At 53.3% G+C, this 15,572-nt stretch overlaps 1 protein-coding gene across 2 annotated transcripts in view; it reads left to right on the top strand.

The window, feature by feature from the left end:
• Nucleotides 1-8,680, top strand: part of ARK2C (arkadia (RNF111) C-terminal like ring finger ubiquitin ligase 2C) — a 107,611-nt gene extending 98,931 nt beyond the window's left edge. For both annotated transcript variants that reach the window (XM_036107597.2, XM_036107596.2), the window contains exons 7-8: nt 1,753-1,859; nt 2,413-8,680. In XM_036107597.2, coding sequence (XP_035963490.1) covers nt 1,753-1,859; nt 2,413-2,530 — 225 coding nt within the window. In that variant the 3' untranslated portion in view covers nt 2,531-8,680. The remainder of the gene's footprint in view (nt 1-1,752; nt 1,860-2,412) is intronic.
• The last annotated feature ends 6,892 nt before the right edge of the window (nt 8,681-15,572 follow it).

Genomic DNA, 15,572 nt, shown 5'->3' with positions numbered 1-15,572 from the left:
AAATAGGCAAGTAGTGAGTCTTATTAGTATCTTTTATAGAACATCCCATTTCTCAAAGGACCAACTGAAAGAAGGCCACTCTTCCCAGAAACACAGCTGGGCTGTTAGGCAGGCAGACCATCATGACTCCATTCAGACTCAATAGCCATGATGATTATATGGGACTATGGATGTAATTCTGATTTTCTGGGTTCTAGACGAGGGAACCCTTATTGCAGTGGCCATCACGGGGTTTGCAGTTGGAGTATATAGGGCCCAGGGAGGCTGAGAGCAGAAAGCATAGATTTTCTTCTATGTTCCAGTAAGGCTCTAATACTCCGGGGACCACATCAGACTAAGGAACTCCAGAGCTTAGGACCAGGGACTCGAGTGGGGAAACCTAGCATCTAGGCCTGTCCCCAAGGTCATAGTTATTCTGTGGGTGGTGTTTTGTTTTGTTTTGTCTTGTTTAAATCTTGTGAGTCTGCAGATTTTCCTCTTGGCAAAATGACCTTTAAGTCTGCTTCTCTCTGGAGAGGGGACAGAAGGGCTAGTTTTCTTCCCATGGATATTATCAGACTGTTTCACTGCACAGCTTGGAGATGGGGACAAGAAAGCTGGGCTGATTTCATTCACTGATTAGATTCCTTCCTCCCCAGAATATTTTTAAAGCACTGATGATGTGCCTTCTGCTTGGCCAAGTGTGGAACACTACCCAAGGAAGGGTGAACCATGGTCCACACAATCTAAGAACTTGGAACTTTCTACATAGCAGTTAATGATTTTCAAATAATTAGCATAGAATTTAAAACAATTCAACTAAAGTCAACAAATATAAACAAAGTGACTACATGATGTCCAAACTCATTTTGGAGCTAGTGCCTATCTTAAAGGAATTTTCTGGATAGGAAGAAATCCAACAATATAAAGTCACAGTATGGTACAAATTATAGGAGTTGAGGAATTTTGCCTTCATCTAGTAATGAATGAATAAATGAGTAGACCTTAGTAGAGTGAAAGAAATAAAGGAAGAAGGGAAGGAGAGAAGGAAAGAAGGAAGGAAGGAAAGAAGGAAGGAAGGAAGACAGGAAGACAGGATGGATGGATGGATGGATGGATGGATGGATGGATGGATGGAAGGATAGATGGGTAGATAGAAGGTTGGGTGGTTGGAGGCTGAGTGGGTAAATGGATGGGTGGGTGAGTGGATGGATGGGCGGTTGGGTAGATGTATGCATGCATGTATGTATGTATGGATATATGGATGGATGGGTGGAAGGGTAGATGGGCGGATGGGTGAGACGTTGGGTGGTTGGAGGGCAAGTGAGTGAGTGGATGGGTGGAAGAGTAAATGGATGAGTGGATGAATGGATGAAGCATGCTGGATGTGAATGTGGAGGCAGAAGCCTGGAGGCAGGGATCTAGGTAGGAAAGGACATAAGGAGGAGTGGACAGTATGAGGGGAATAGGAAGGAGAAGCAGTTTATGCACAAGCCATAGTTTTGCCATGGACTGATTCATTAGACACACAATTCCTTTCCAAACTCTATACCCTTCAGCCAGGATAACCACCACTGTATCCTGAGGCAAGGAGGAAGAGTTGGGGAGGAGGCTGGGAAAAGGGCCTGGGGTGAGCATACAAGTCTGGGGATTCCTTAAGAATTTAGAAAGACACTGACTCACAGATAAGGGAGGGGGAGGCTGTGGTTGAAAGATAGTGGTCACCAAGTGAGCTGATCCAGGTAACCAATGCTTCTCCTCTGCTTCTCATAGCGAAGACCCCAGGATGGCAAGGGCAAGAAGGAAGAGGGGGAGGAATCAGACACAGATGAGAAATGCACAATTTGTCTGTCTATGCTGGAAGATGGAGAAGATGTGAGGTAGGAGACCCACCTCTTCTGTTTCCCCTCCCTTCCCCCCACAGGTGTTAGTAATCAGTCATGTGCTGTATGTCAGGGGTACGGTGCTTGTTCTCTTGTGCATGTGTGTGCTAAGTGTGCTCTGGTGGGCTATGTGGTTGTTCTGGGAAGGTGGGGTGTGGAATGTTCTAGATGTGTGATGTTTATGGTATGGACTGGTGGACACAAAGTATAAGAGAACAGAGCGATGTTTGGCCTGGATGGGTCTCAGACAAAGTCATGGCTTTGTTTCAGGCTGGTCTGAAAGGGCTTCATGGAGGAGGAGGGCCATGGGGTGCTCCTCCCTGTCATGACTTCTCATCCCAGCCACAGCCTCACTCTGGGGCAGGGCTCCTCACTCTTCTTCTCCCTGACAGAAGAAAGGAGATGGGAAGATCCACCCATCTTTGGCCCATCCCCCAGTGGTGCCAGTGTGGGTCCCCCCCCAACCTGTGATAGCCAGTATCGCGCCGCCCCTGGCCCGCCGGGGACCCCTCCCTTTCCACCAGTCATCTGACCCTCCCTTCTCTTCCAGGCGCCTACCCTGTATGCATCTCTTCCACCAACTGTGTGTGGACCAGTGGCTCGCCATGAGCAAGAAATGTCCCATCTGCCGAGTGGACATTGAGACACAACTGGGAGCCGACAGCTGAGGGAGGAATTAGCCCGTGGATGCCCCATTTTCCTTCACCAGGTCCCCCCACGGCCATAGCCCTTGCAGCCAAACTTTGCCTTCTGAGCCATTTGATGTAGAGGAGAAGCCTGCAAGCACATTTTGTGGAAAGCGGAGTTGGCGGTATCAGTGTCTGAGGGAAAGGAGGGGTGGGGGGAGGACCCCCCATCCAGAATGGTGACTGCCCCCATCCACCTCGCTGCGCGGGAGGGAGCTGGCCGTGCCCGGAGCGGGGGTGGGAAGGGGGGGCCCACGCTGCTGAGAATCTCGATGTGAACTGGAAGGTCCTAGCTGATAGACAGGCCCCTCAATCCTGTCCTTTGAAGGATTGTATATATACCTCTCGACCACGTAGAAACCACGTAGGGGTCTCTAGCTATTTCTGTGGATGGCAGCCGGAGCATGTTAGCTTAAGAAAAATGTTGTGTGTGGTGCTCTAGTCATCTTGTGGTGGACATGTCGCTATTACGAATTCGCACCAAATATTTCTCATTGAGTTCCTTGTTTTGGTGCCTGACCGAACCAACCAACGACAGCCCAGATCTTCCCGTCTTTATGAGAAAAAAAGGAAAAAGGAATCAAAGGTGCGGAAAAAAAAAAAAGCCAAATCCTCTTTCTGGTGAAAAAGGATGATTTTTTTTTTTTCCCCACCCAGGTTGGGAGGCGGGAGGGGGGTTCTTGTTTTGTTTTCGGTTTTGTTTTTTCCTTTGCTTTTGTTTTTCTCATGTTTACAGTGCATGGAGTGTGGAAGGGGAGCATCTGGGGAAGGGGAGGACTGGAAAAGGAGCAGATGGGGGGCTTAGGCGGGCCCCCAAGGGGCTCAGCCAGGGTGAGGAAGGCAGAGTTTGAGTAGGAGAAGGGGGAGATTCTGTCTGGAAGGAGGGCTCCCCAGTTCCAGGGCCCATCTACTCAGTTCCAGCCATGTCCCCGGTTCCACATGGAACTAGGGAGGGGCCAGCCTTCAGCTAGAGTTTCCCCCGTGTTCCTTGGAGCCAGGGTGTCCCTGCTCATGCCACCTTCTTCCTTTCGGCTGTGCTTAAGCCCTGTCACAAAGAGGCAATTTTGGCCACTGCCTCCCTATGCAAAAAATTAACTGGATGATGAAGATACGTTAGCATAGGTGGTAGACACTTGGCCTTGGCCAAAGTGCTCTCGGCTAGCACTCAGGGGCCGAGGTCAAACACCGTGGACCTGGAGGAGGGCCTTCAGCTTCTTTTGGGGTGTCTCAGATCCCGATGGAATCCCTCAGAGATGGTCCCGGTCCTGAGACTGTGTTGGCTGGGTTTGGGAGGCCCTGGGTCCGTAGTCTCTGGCTCTTTCTCTAACTCTTTGACAACCCTGGGCAAATCCCGCTCTTTCTCTGTGCCTCATTTTCCTTCTCCTTAGAGGGGAGACAAACGACAGTGCATCCCCATTGCCCCCTCTTCTACCTCACCCAGACATTGTGAGGACTGACACTCTCCACGCAACAAATTCATGCTCCATCCTGAGAACCTCCTTGGGGTTTAGGGACAGGGGGTGGTGGACAGACTGACCTGGAAGTTCCAAGTGACATCACACAATGTGTCTTTCTGCACCACCCTGTAATTTTTCTTGAACCTCAAAGGGAGCAGAGAGATGGGAGGACAGAAGAAAGGAGATGGGAAGATCCACCAAATTCCAACCCCAACCCAGTTTTCTTCACCCACAGGTGGAAAACCCCAGCCCAGCTGGAATTCTGCTCCCTTCCTTTGCCTCTCCCCCTCCCTTATTTGCACTGCCCTCAAAGCCTCCCCGCTCCCCTTACCCCCTCAATGCCCTCATATCGGTAAAAGAAGACTAAGGAGGACAGCATACTTATCCCATACATGAAGAAATTCTGTAAGGTTAAGGAAATCTGAGTCTGCATGGCTGCTACCAAGGGTACGTCCAGCACCAATGGGTAAAAATGACCGAGAGGCAGACTTGGGCTTGAGGTAGAACGTTCTAGCACAACCAGAGCTGTCAGGCGGAGGCATGGCTCTTCTGGACACCTGCAGGCACAGAATGGGGGATGTGGCTGGCTTCTGGTGGGAGGGTTACTCAAGGATCTTACTCAGACTGAAGCTTCTTCCAGCACCCATACTCTGGTGTTCTATAACGTCTTTACTGAGTGCCTGTTCAGTGCGGGGAAAGAGGACAACATCCCTGCCTTGAGGAGCTTAAAGCTGAGGACCCAAGACGCATATAATAGCACAAAAATGGTGACTAGCTGACGCAGGGTTAACAGCAATGAGCATTACATTGTCCAGTTCCATGGTTCCAGTGTGTGAACTGTGTCTCCAGGGCTAAAGGCTGGAGAACCCACCGGTGTAGAAGGTGCTTCCGAGTCAGGATTTCGGGGAGAGCTAGTTACCAGTAGCCACAGGGAGTGGGGAACTCTCCCCAGCCTGCTGTGACCTGGGGGTAGCCAGGGTGGTCTAGGGAAGGTCACTCCCCTCTCAGTCTGGGGCTCTTGTGCTCTCTGAGGCTGGTTCAAAAGGCTAGCAAGTAGAGGGAGTCGGTGTGGAGGCAGATGGCGCGAGAGCTGGGGTGTGGGTTCTAGTCTTGATTCTTCAATGACAAAGCATGCCACGCTGCTGGGCCTCAGTTTCCCCAGCTGTAAGGCAAGGAGGTTGGATTGGATGCTTGCTAAATTTCCTTCCAACACTCACATTCTCTGATCCTCCCTGACATCAACACATCTTTCGAGTGGTAGGACCAAGTGCCTACCGAGCTGTTGAAAACAACTTCCTGTGGGCACCAACATCTGTCTCAGAGGCTGAGAGTGGGACGCACGCAGTCCCCTCCTCCTCCCTGTACTGGGCGGGCTCTGAGCGCCCCAGGCTACCATTAGGCACTGACTGGGGTGGGGATCGCCCCAGAGGGGAGAGGTCAGCCACCAACTTTGGGGGGTGGATCCTGAAGCCCATCTCCCCTCCCTATCTCCCTGGGCCCTTGTACCCTGTAGGTGGGCATAGGAGGGGACGTGGCCTCAGGCCCCTGCCAGCTCCAGGCTCCTTAGCCGGACAGCTCTCTGGGTGAGAACATGGGAGAGGGGTCTGTGCTTCTGTGCCCTCGAAGCCCCCTCTCCCTTGTCGGGGAGCCCTGGGAAGATGACGAAGAGGCAGGCTCCAGGCCTCAGCATCTTGTACCCACCACCTCCAGGAGGGGACACCCCCGGTAGTCCTCCTACTGCTCAACTCAAGGGACTCAGACCCTTTCCTGACTGAGACGCATGAGTGCCTTCTGGGGCAGAGCCACCCCAGGATTCAAGGTGGGCCTCCCAGCCGCAGCGCAGCCCGGGCCAAAGCGGGTCGCCAAGGACGCCAATCCACGAAACCAACCAACGCCACAGGCGGCTGGCTCGGGGCAGAGGCCCAGGCGCGGGGCTCCGCCACCTGCCGGGACCCCTTGGGCCCTGGGGCCCCCCCGGCCCAGCAGCTGTGGCAGGACTCAAGCTCCTCTTCTGCAAATGCTCCCAGCCTCCCTGCAAGTATTCTCAACTCTTTACGCCTAATGAACAAGCACAGTTTTTTCAATGGTGAAGACAAAGCACCAGATCTTTTTTTTTTTCCTGAAGAAATCCCCCAAGCCCCCCGCCGCCTGCTGGCGGGGCCAACACTCCCCGCGTGGGGCTGTAGCAACGTCTGTCAGGTCCCCCTGTCGTGTTTCATCTCCTGCGCGTAGAGCAAATGCTAGAGCGATTTCAGCTGATAGAAAAACAAAAATGAAAAAAAAAAAAACACAAAAAACAAAAAACATGGCACGTTGCTAGTTTACAGGGTTTTGTGAGTTTAAATGCCTTATATTTAACAATCATAATTTATGACTAACTTGTAGATATCGTGGGTTCTTATTTAATTATTTTTATAGTTGTTTTGCATTTTTAATTATAATTTATTTATTTAGAAAGGATACTAATTTTTTTTATTACTCCTATTACCTCATTTTGGCGTTGTTTCTGGGAGTGGAATGCTTTGCATGCATTGGTACGATGACAAACAACTATGAATACAAAAAAAAAATTTAAATAAAATTCCGCGAACTTTATTTCGTCCAAACTATCAGGGTGTGTGATTGCAAGCTGTCCTACTGTGGTGCTGGCCTCTTTGGATACATTCCATACGAAATGCAAACCTTTGATTCTGTATGCTGTGACCTAGTGAAAAACTCCAATATAGTGACTGTATTTATAGCACATATATAAATATAATTTGCACTCGTCAGCAGACTGGGCTAATCCTTTCACTTGCTACCCTGGCCCCCTCCCCAAATCCCCATCATTAACCGCTTTTTCTTTCTTCCCTTACCCTTCCCACGACCTCAGCCCACCCCACCTTCATCCTCCCAGCTTGGTCCAGGGGCACTAGGGGTCACTCTCTCCGCTTGGGCTCCAGATCTCTCTGGTTCCGGAACTAGGCCCCTCAGACATTACCAGCAGGAGCATCTGAAAGCCAAAAAGCCTGATTTATTAGAAAGAGCCTTGGACTGGGGGGTCAGGAGGCTCAGGTTCTCAGACCAGCTCTATTGCAAACTTCCCTGTGAACTTGAGCAAGTCATTTGGCCTCCTTGAGTCTCGGTGTTCTGGGCAGGGCTGAGGGAGGCGAAGGGGAGGGTGTCTAGGGTCCCTCAGGCCCTGAGAGACAATGACACAGAGGGGGGTGGGACACCACGCTGTGCTGTCTCACCCTCTCAGGAGAGAAGGAAGGGGAAGAGAAAGGATGGAGGGACGGAGAGAAGGAGGGCATCCTGCGGGAGACAGGGAGGCGGGATAGGCGGACACATCCTGGACACAGGACATGTGCTTTCACAAGCCTTGGTGGGCCTTTGCAGAGCCAGCTGAAATCCCCGTGTTGTTGTTAGTTGTGGGGATGGGGTAGGTAGAATATCAGCCCCAAAGTGTGATGTTTGGGGTTGCCACTCCAACCTGTCCTCTCTTGGAGCCTGTGTTGTTGAGCAGAGCCCTGGGATACAGACTCGGGACTCTCGGTCTCTCCTCCCACGGTCTTCTCCTCCTTGGCCCTCTGTCTTTGCTCCTTGGAGGCTGTGGGCGGGCGGGGCTGCTGTGGAGGATGGGGCAGGGCCCTCCTGTCTCCCTGCTCCTGGGAAGGAATGCTGGGGAGGGTTTGGGGAAGCAGTGGCCTCAAAGGCTGGCAATGCCCTGAGCCCAGATGTCTTTGAGCCAAAAAAGAGAGAGAGGAGGTCCATGCCCCCAGGAGAGGCCTCTGGGCCCGCTGTGACCCTGGCCAGGAGAAGGAGGACCACTCCTGTGCCCTCTGCATGTTTGCCTCCTCCCTTCTGTCCTCCTTCCCTTCCTTTCCTGCTCATCCTTCCCTCTTGCCTCTTGCCATCACTGCCTTTGCCTGGTGGAGACGTCCATCCTCCACATGAGGCCCCTGGGATGGTGCTGATGGGGGAGGAGGCGGAGGCCCAGACTCGCCACGCGGCCGGCCCCGGGCTTGCAGGAAGTGGCCGGGCCTTGTAGGGTCCCTACGCCCCAACTTTGCTCCAGCCGGACTATGGGTCCCGTTCCCTGGCCTTCCTGCCTGCTGCCTGCCCAGCTTCCCTTTCTGCCTCTGCCCTGGAGCCTCGTTCTCCTGCTTTCCTTGGAGACGGCCTGTGGGGTCGCCCACCGGGGTGCGCGACCACCACACCGCCAGGCCTGGCGGACACTGCCCCCTTGGCAGGGCTCCCGGGTGGACATGCCTTACGCTGCTTTGCGGGGTCAGAGCGGGAAGGGGCCCTTTGCCCTGGCTGGGCTGTGCCCCCCCTCCCCTCCCCGAGCCCCGCCCCGGCCTTGGCTGTGGCTCGTGTCTCAGCTCTAGAGCCAGCCGCACTGGGCCTGCGGGGGTAATTCGGTTGCCCCTGGTAAGTGAAAGGATTATCCTCAGTGTTGATTGTCCTTTTTTGTAACCCTCCTGCTGTTCTGTTCTGTTGTGCTGCGCAACATTTTGCTACATAGACTATTTTATAGCAGAAAGCTAGAAGAATATTTATTATGAATATTAAAGCAATAGTGCATCAATGAAAAGGCGGAGACATTAGGAATTGTGTAAATGCTTAGATTCACTTTTGGTGGATTTTTTGTACTTTATTTATAACTAATAAAAATGAACTGCATTGCTAACTACACCTCACTTGAGCAGGGTGCTTATTTCTCTGCGTACCGGGGGCATCTGCAGGAAGCCTCTCATAGACCTGTCTTTGTCTAAGAAATGAGGTAGTAGTCACCGTTTTCCCATCCATTTTCCTCCCTGTCTGTCCCTGTTGTTCACCTGTTTCCCCTCTCCCTCCCCTCTTCTCCTCCTCCTCTCCACCCCTCCTCCGCCCTCCTCCTCTCTATCCCCCTCTCCTCCCCTCCTCCTTCCACCTCTTCCTTTTCCTCCCCCCTCCTCTCCTTCCTCCCTCTCCTCCCCTCCCCCCTCCTCTCCCCTCCTCCTCTCCCTCTCCTCCTTCTACCTCCTCCCCCCTCCTCTCTCCTCCTCTTCCCCTTTTCTTTCTTCCTCCTTCTCTCTTATCTTTTTTTTTTTTTACCTCTTTATCTCTCAAAAAATCTGTTCAGTGCCCTGGACCTAATTAACCTGTTTCCTAAAATTTATGAATCTTAAAGGGAAAGTTCTCATTTTTGATCAGTTTTCAATTGTAATCGCTTGTGTTTTGAACTAGAGGGTTCCTCAGCTTCTCTGTAAGGGAGGAGTTTTACTTTCCAACAGTAGGCATGGATTTCTTATTTCTTTGTAAGAGCCCAGGATACCCTGCGTCGTCTCAAGTCCCTTCCCAGTGTGTGGATCAGTGAACTGAAAGGTGACTTTCTTTCATCGCCTGAAAACAGAACTTATATTAATAAGCCTTTTCTTTTAAGTAATAAACTTCACTTCTTTTTTTTATTTTTAATTTTTATTTTTTTTAAAGATTTTATTTATTTATTTGACAGAGAGAGAGATAGCGAGAGCAGGAACACAAGCAGGGGGAGTGGGAGAGGGAGAAGCAGGCTTCCCACCGAGCAGGGAGCCCGATGCGGGGCTCGATCCCAGGACCCTAGGATCATGACCTGAGCCGAAGGCAGACGCTTAACGACTGAGCCACCCAGGCGCCCTAGACTTCACTTCTTAGAGCAGTTTTGGGTTTACAGAACAAGGAGCAGAAAGTACAGAGCGTTCCCCGTGCTCTCTCTCCGTTACTAACACCTCTCCTCAGTGGGGTACATTTGTTACAACTGATGAGCCAATATTGAGACATTATTATTAACTAAAATCCCTAGTTTGCAGGAGGTTAATGAAGGTTCAAATCCCTCGTCGTTGTGCAAGCGAGATGATCCAAAATGCTGTCTGTAGCCTTCCACATAGTTCCATCGGTGTCTCTTGATCCAAGAACCAGGGCTCTGTCTCGAGTGCCGAACCCAGCACTCACCAGAACCCGGCGTGGGGACAGGGCAGAGACGGTTCCCTTCCCTGGTCTTGCACACTGTAAAAATGGGAATGGCGGACTAGGCTCCCTCCAGCTTTTGAATTCTGCAGCTTTCTATTTTCAGGCCCTGCATCCCTCCATTATTCCTATTTAGTCTCCGTGTATCCCCGCGGTGGAGGTGACCCTGGGAGGCCAGGCCCGGGCTAGCTTTGGGCTGGGGCGAGGGGGCTGGGACAGTAGTTCTCTTTCCGTGGATATCGTGACCCCCAACAATGGGCCGATGCCCACCCTTCCTAATCCCCTCCACCTCGCTTCCCCCAACCTTGCTGAGGCAGCGCCTGGGAGGAAAGAGATTCCTCAGAGAACAGCGAGGCCGAGACTCCCAGTGACGGAGAAGGTCCCTCCCCCCCCAAGATGGGACGTTAAGTTAAGGAAGAAGAGTCTCTGGATTAGTCAGTGTTCTCCAGAGAAACAGAGCAGTAGTATATTCCAGCGGGGATTTACTGAGAAGAACTGGCTTGCGTGACTGTGGAGGCTGAGTCGAAGCACCTGCTGTCTGTCTGTGGGCTGGTGGCGCGGGAAGGCCTGAGCACCAGCAGAGCCCCTGGTGAGAGTCCCAGTCCCAGGGCAGGAGAAGGGACAGCTAGGCAGGAAAGGGACAGAGTCTCCCTTTCTCTGCTCTTTGTTCCATTCAGGGCCATCTACCTTCTGAGTCAAATACTAATCTCATCCGGAAACCCTTCCAAGCACATCCCCAGCGACATTGCATCTGGGGACCCCATGGCCAGCCCAAGGAACCATCCCGTTATCTTCCCCTCACCCCCAGGCTCTTGGCCGGCTCCCAGCCAGTGCTCTGCTCCCTCCACCCTGGCCTCCCTCCCGCTTCTCCCCGGCATGCCTGCTCCCTGGGGGAACCCCCACTGCTCCTGGGAAGTAGGAAACAAGAAAGTTCTCTTCCCTGGGCATTCATTTCCCCCCTACTCCTCTTGCCCTCAGTGACATGCCCCAGGAGCAGCCTTAAGAAGCCCAGGAAATAACACTGCTTCCGCACACTTCTGCACTTGCTGAGCGGACTTCCATCTCAGAAGCACCTTGTGGTCCCCACCACCGGCCCGAGCAGCTGTTCTTTCCTCTGTTTCAGGGATCCAGCTTGCATCCAGAGTTTCTTTTGAGGAAAGCCCTGCCCTTGGGTTTCCTGAGCCACCTGTTAGCTGTGTGACTTTGGGCAAATTACTTAAATTGAATGGCTTCAGTTTCTTCATCTATAAAATGGGATCATGATAGCATCTGCCTCATAAGTCTTTATGAGGATTTAATGAGCTAAAAATGGAAAGTGCTTACCACGTGTCTGGTACCTAGTATACGCTAGATAAATATTAGCTGTGATGGTGGTGGTGATGATGATGATGATGTTTAAAGAAAATCCTTGCCTTCCATAGTCTTTCTCCTTGGTCCTCTTGTTCTCCCCTCCCTCTCCATTTCCTAGAGAGCTTTCCAGGCCCCATCAATGTCTACTGTTCCCCTCTGGCCACCCTGGCCATGGTCAACCACCACCAATGGCCAATTCAGTAGGAGGGTTGGTAGCTAAGACCTCAAAACCAAGACTTCTGGAATCTCACGGCTCTGTAACCGGCTTTCTTCATTCAGTTGGAGATTCTAGAAGAAAAGCCACACTGAGGTCTTTAGGCCAGAAGCACAGAACTCCTCTTCCCTCCAGCTCATAAGCAATACCACCTCCCTCACCATCCGGGTGTCCCTATTCAAACTTCCCCTGTTAAATTTGGGGCAAAAAGGCTCTTTCCTCCCTTCCTTTCCAGGATCTTGACTCCCTTTGTCCAAAGCTGAGGCTCCCCGACCTGTTCCCCGAAGCCCCTACCTTGCCCTCGAGGGCATTTGGGTGCCTGCCAGTGGTTGATGCCCGGTGCCATGCTCTGCCAAGGGGTTGGGACAGATGGGGGTACCCGTTCAGGATGCACACACAGCACAAGGGCTCCTCAGGACACAGGGCACCCACAGTACTTCTGACCTCATCTAGGTGGACCCCAAGAATCAGAATTCAGAAGGTGTGTAACTGAACTGGGCCGAGTTTACTTTTATCAAAATCTTGGAAGAAAAATGTTGTTCAGCCAAAGAGCTGAGGAAATAAAATTGGAAGGTTTTTGTTTAACCTACTTAAGAGCAGAAGTGTTTTTTAGACTTTGGTGCAACAGTTTGTATGTAAATAGCTTGTGCTAACTGCAAATGAGTCTTATCTTTTCTTTGATGTGGACCCCCCAGGGATATTTATTTGGAAATACTTTGTTAGCGGTTACTCCAAAGCAATACAATTAAGGTTCTCTCCAAATATTCTTTAAAGTAGACTTTCTCTAAAAAAAAAAGTAGACTTGTCTCTAAATCAGGAGAGCAAAGATGGAGCGGACAGGAAACCTTGTCACTCAAGAAGGAAGAGGCTCCGAGCACAGCGAGCTGTCCGGTGTCAGGGGGATGTGGGGAGCGAATGAGCAGCTCTGGCCGGGACCCAGGAATAGAAGGGAGGTTCTGGGGGAGGAAGAGACCGGTCCTTCCTTTGTTTCCTTCACCCTGGGCCCCAGTGAGGGGCTCTGTCTTGGCTGGAGGAGGGATGGCGTCCAGCACCACCTGCCCGTGGCCAAAGGCCCAGCAATGCCCCCGGGGCTCAGTTGGCAGCAGGGTCTCGGGTGAGCCAGGCTCAGGAGGGACTGTCCCAAGAGGAAGGGCCTGTTCACCGTCGCCCTGGCCAGTGGCTGGGATGGAATTTCGAACTGCTGGGGTAGAGAGGTTTGCGGCTGCAACAGCGGGAGTAACTTCCTGCTTGGGGCCAGGACTAGGGGCAGGCGAGGGAGGTGCCGTGGGGGCTGCATTTAAGGGGCCTCACTCTTAGCTGTGGCCCTGCCTTTGCAGGAGCCTGAGTTGAGCTCCCCCTTAAATTTTGCACCCCGGGCTTCTTGCTGGCTTCACCCTCATCCCAGCCTTGCTTTCTGTCCTCCAAGAGGGGGGTTCCTGTGATTGCCTACAAGGCAGAGCGTCCTGCGCGTGTCCCTCACTCCTTCCCCAGGGAGAGGGCAGCAGCCGAGTGAGGGCAGAGTGCCCACCTCGGAGTCCATGTCCCCCACTTTTGCCTGCAGCCTCAGCACAGACTGGTGGAGGAAGGAGGCCTGCAGGGCCCCCAGTGATAGGACTTGCCAAAGGTCCCAACACTCCCTCGGGCCAAGGGCTGCCCAAAGAAGCAGGACCTGACAGGTATTGAATCCTGCAAGCCTGGGGACTCCCCTGCCTAGCCCCCTCCCACCGCCATGCTCCTCTCCGCCCCCCCCCCCCAGAGTGTGAAGGACATCAGACAGCCTAGTCCAAGCCCAGCTTCACCCCTAGGAGCCCCTGGGTGAGTCAGAGGCTCGCTGGGGTACTAAGTTCCCTGGTCCCACAAAGCAGGGAGGGTGGACTAGCATGGGGCCTGGGAACAGCGGGGAGGGGTGGGCGGGTGCCAGGAGACCTCAGGCAGACAGGACTGCGTCAGCAGGGAGCACGGTGCTCGGGCCATTGCTGGAGGGTAACCTGCTGCACGAGGGCCCGTGACAGGGATGGCCCAGGCCCCAAGAACTTGGGGAACCAGGCTGGGGGGAAGTGCACCTGAATGAGCCAAAGGTGTGACCGTTGTTTGTGGGGTGTTCACGCAGTTTCATCAGGGCTTGACAAGTCCTTTGTGAGGCCAGCAGAGGGGGCAGGGCAGGTAAGGGACGGAAAGAAAAGGGACTAAGGTCATGGGGTGTCTATCCAGGTAAGAGTTGGCCAACACTGGGCCCCTCAGCAGCATGATGACACCAGCTTCGGCTGGATCCACGAGACAACAGAGGCCGCATCCCCCAGCGAGGGCACGCAGTGCTTGCCCGACGGTGGGGCAGACAACTATTTTCAACTTCGAGCTGACCATCTTTCTCCATTCAGACACAGTGGAGAGGCTGAGGAGGAGGTCGTGGCTATGGGGACAGGACCCTCAGAAATGGCTGCTGGTGGCGTGGGAGTACCCCCTTCCTTCTGGCTGCCCTCTTACCCAATGCTGGGGATGAGGGATGGGCCGGCTGGCTGCTGATGGCAGAGATGAGTGGCCTGAATGCCCAGAGCTCGCCAGAGCAAAGGATGCCCGAGGACCTCTGCTATAAGTGCCTTAGGTCCTAAAAAGAAGACAGATTGGAGGGCTGAAGGGATGGGGAAAGAACCCCCACGGGCATCCTTCCTTTCTTTCCTTCCCCAAGGGATGGGAACCTGGGGTCAGCAAGAGGGGGAAGAGTGACAGTGCGAGGTGGGGAAGAAGAGGAGCGACTTCCCCCCATGCACCCATAGCGGTGCACACACGCGTGCACGCACACATGTACACACACGCGTGCACGCACACATGTACACACACGCGTGCACTCCTCCTTCGCGTCTGGTCCCCTTGTGAGAGGACTGAGTTGGGGGATGGGCTAAGGCGAATTCTAAGTGTGCCTTTGGCCTTTGTAGAGGAGCCGGACATTTCAACTGCAGAACTGTAATGGGCTTTGTGACTTAAAGTGGTGGTTGCGCTTTTTATGACCTAAGAGGGTTCAGAAGAGCTTCGAGGCTTGGTTAAGTGTGCGTCCGGGGACAGGGGTGGTGGGAGGATGGGGTGGTGGGGAGGCGGAGGATGGGGATGGGGAGAACCAGTTTCAATAAAGCTGTTTCATGATTACTTCTCCCAACCCCCACCCCAGCTCCCTTGAGTCCTGCTCCCTTGCTCAACATGATGGACACACTCCCCCTTCAGTGCGGGCACTGAATTCAAACTGCCTGCAGATGAACTCATTTCGTCCTCCCGGTACCTATGTGGTAGCTGTCATCGTTCTCCCTGTTGGACAGGTGAGGAAGCTGCGACCCCAGGAGACGGAATAATGTGCCCAAGCTCTCCCAAGCTCTCTGGCCGGAGCTGGGGCTCAAGCCCAGGCAGGCTGCCTCGGAGCCAGCGCCTGCGACCTCAGCCTTTCTCCAACCGTCTCCGGGAACTCCTGGAACTTGCTTCAGACCCACGAAGCCTCGCTAAGGGTCCCCACCGGTCTGGGCTACGGGACACTGGGTGACAGGGCGGGGACTTGGAAACCCTGGTGCAGGGTACCCTCCTGGAGGACGACTCCCTTCCCACTCAGTCCTGCTTCTGTAGGAAAGTCAGAAGTCGGGTGCTGAGTTCTGTGGCACTCTTGCTGCACATTGCAAGGTCCCTTTGTGATTGTCCATCAGGGAGGGTGTGTGCGTGTGTGTGTGTGTGTGTGTGTGGTTCTCCCGCTGCCTCTCCATCAAAGTCATATCCCCCTGAGGGCAGAGACCATACCTTTATATTGTTCCCCTGAGCTCTCAGCAGACATCGCCTGCCCCGTGGGGAGCCATGGGAGCCCCAGGAACCAAGGGTGATGGTGATGGTGCTAACTCATCCCGTGTCCCCTCCTCCTGGCCCAGCCTGAGTGCGCCAGTGACCAGGCTTTTCCAGGTCCTGCCCCCCCATCAACTTCTGTTCAGTTCTCTGGGTCTCACCTGTGTCATCACAGGCTAGGATAACCAGTGGGCACCTGGCAAGCATTCTCTGTAAATGA

The sequence above is a fragment of the Halichoerus grypus genome, chromosome 13 (genome assembly GCF_964656455.1).
Source record: "Halichoerus grypus chromosome 13, mHalGry1.hap1.1, whole genome shotgun sequence".
Classification (NCBI taxonomy): Eukaryota; Metazoa; Chordata; class Mammalia; order Carnivora; family Phocidae; genus Halichoerus; species Halichoerus grypus.
Note: the sequence above shows the minus strand (reverse complement) of the source record. Positions and strands in the feature narration are given on the sequence as shown.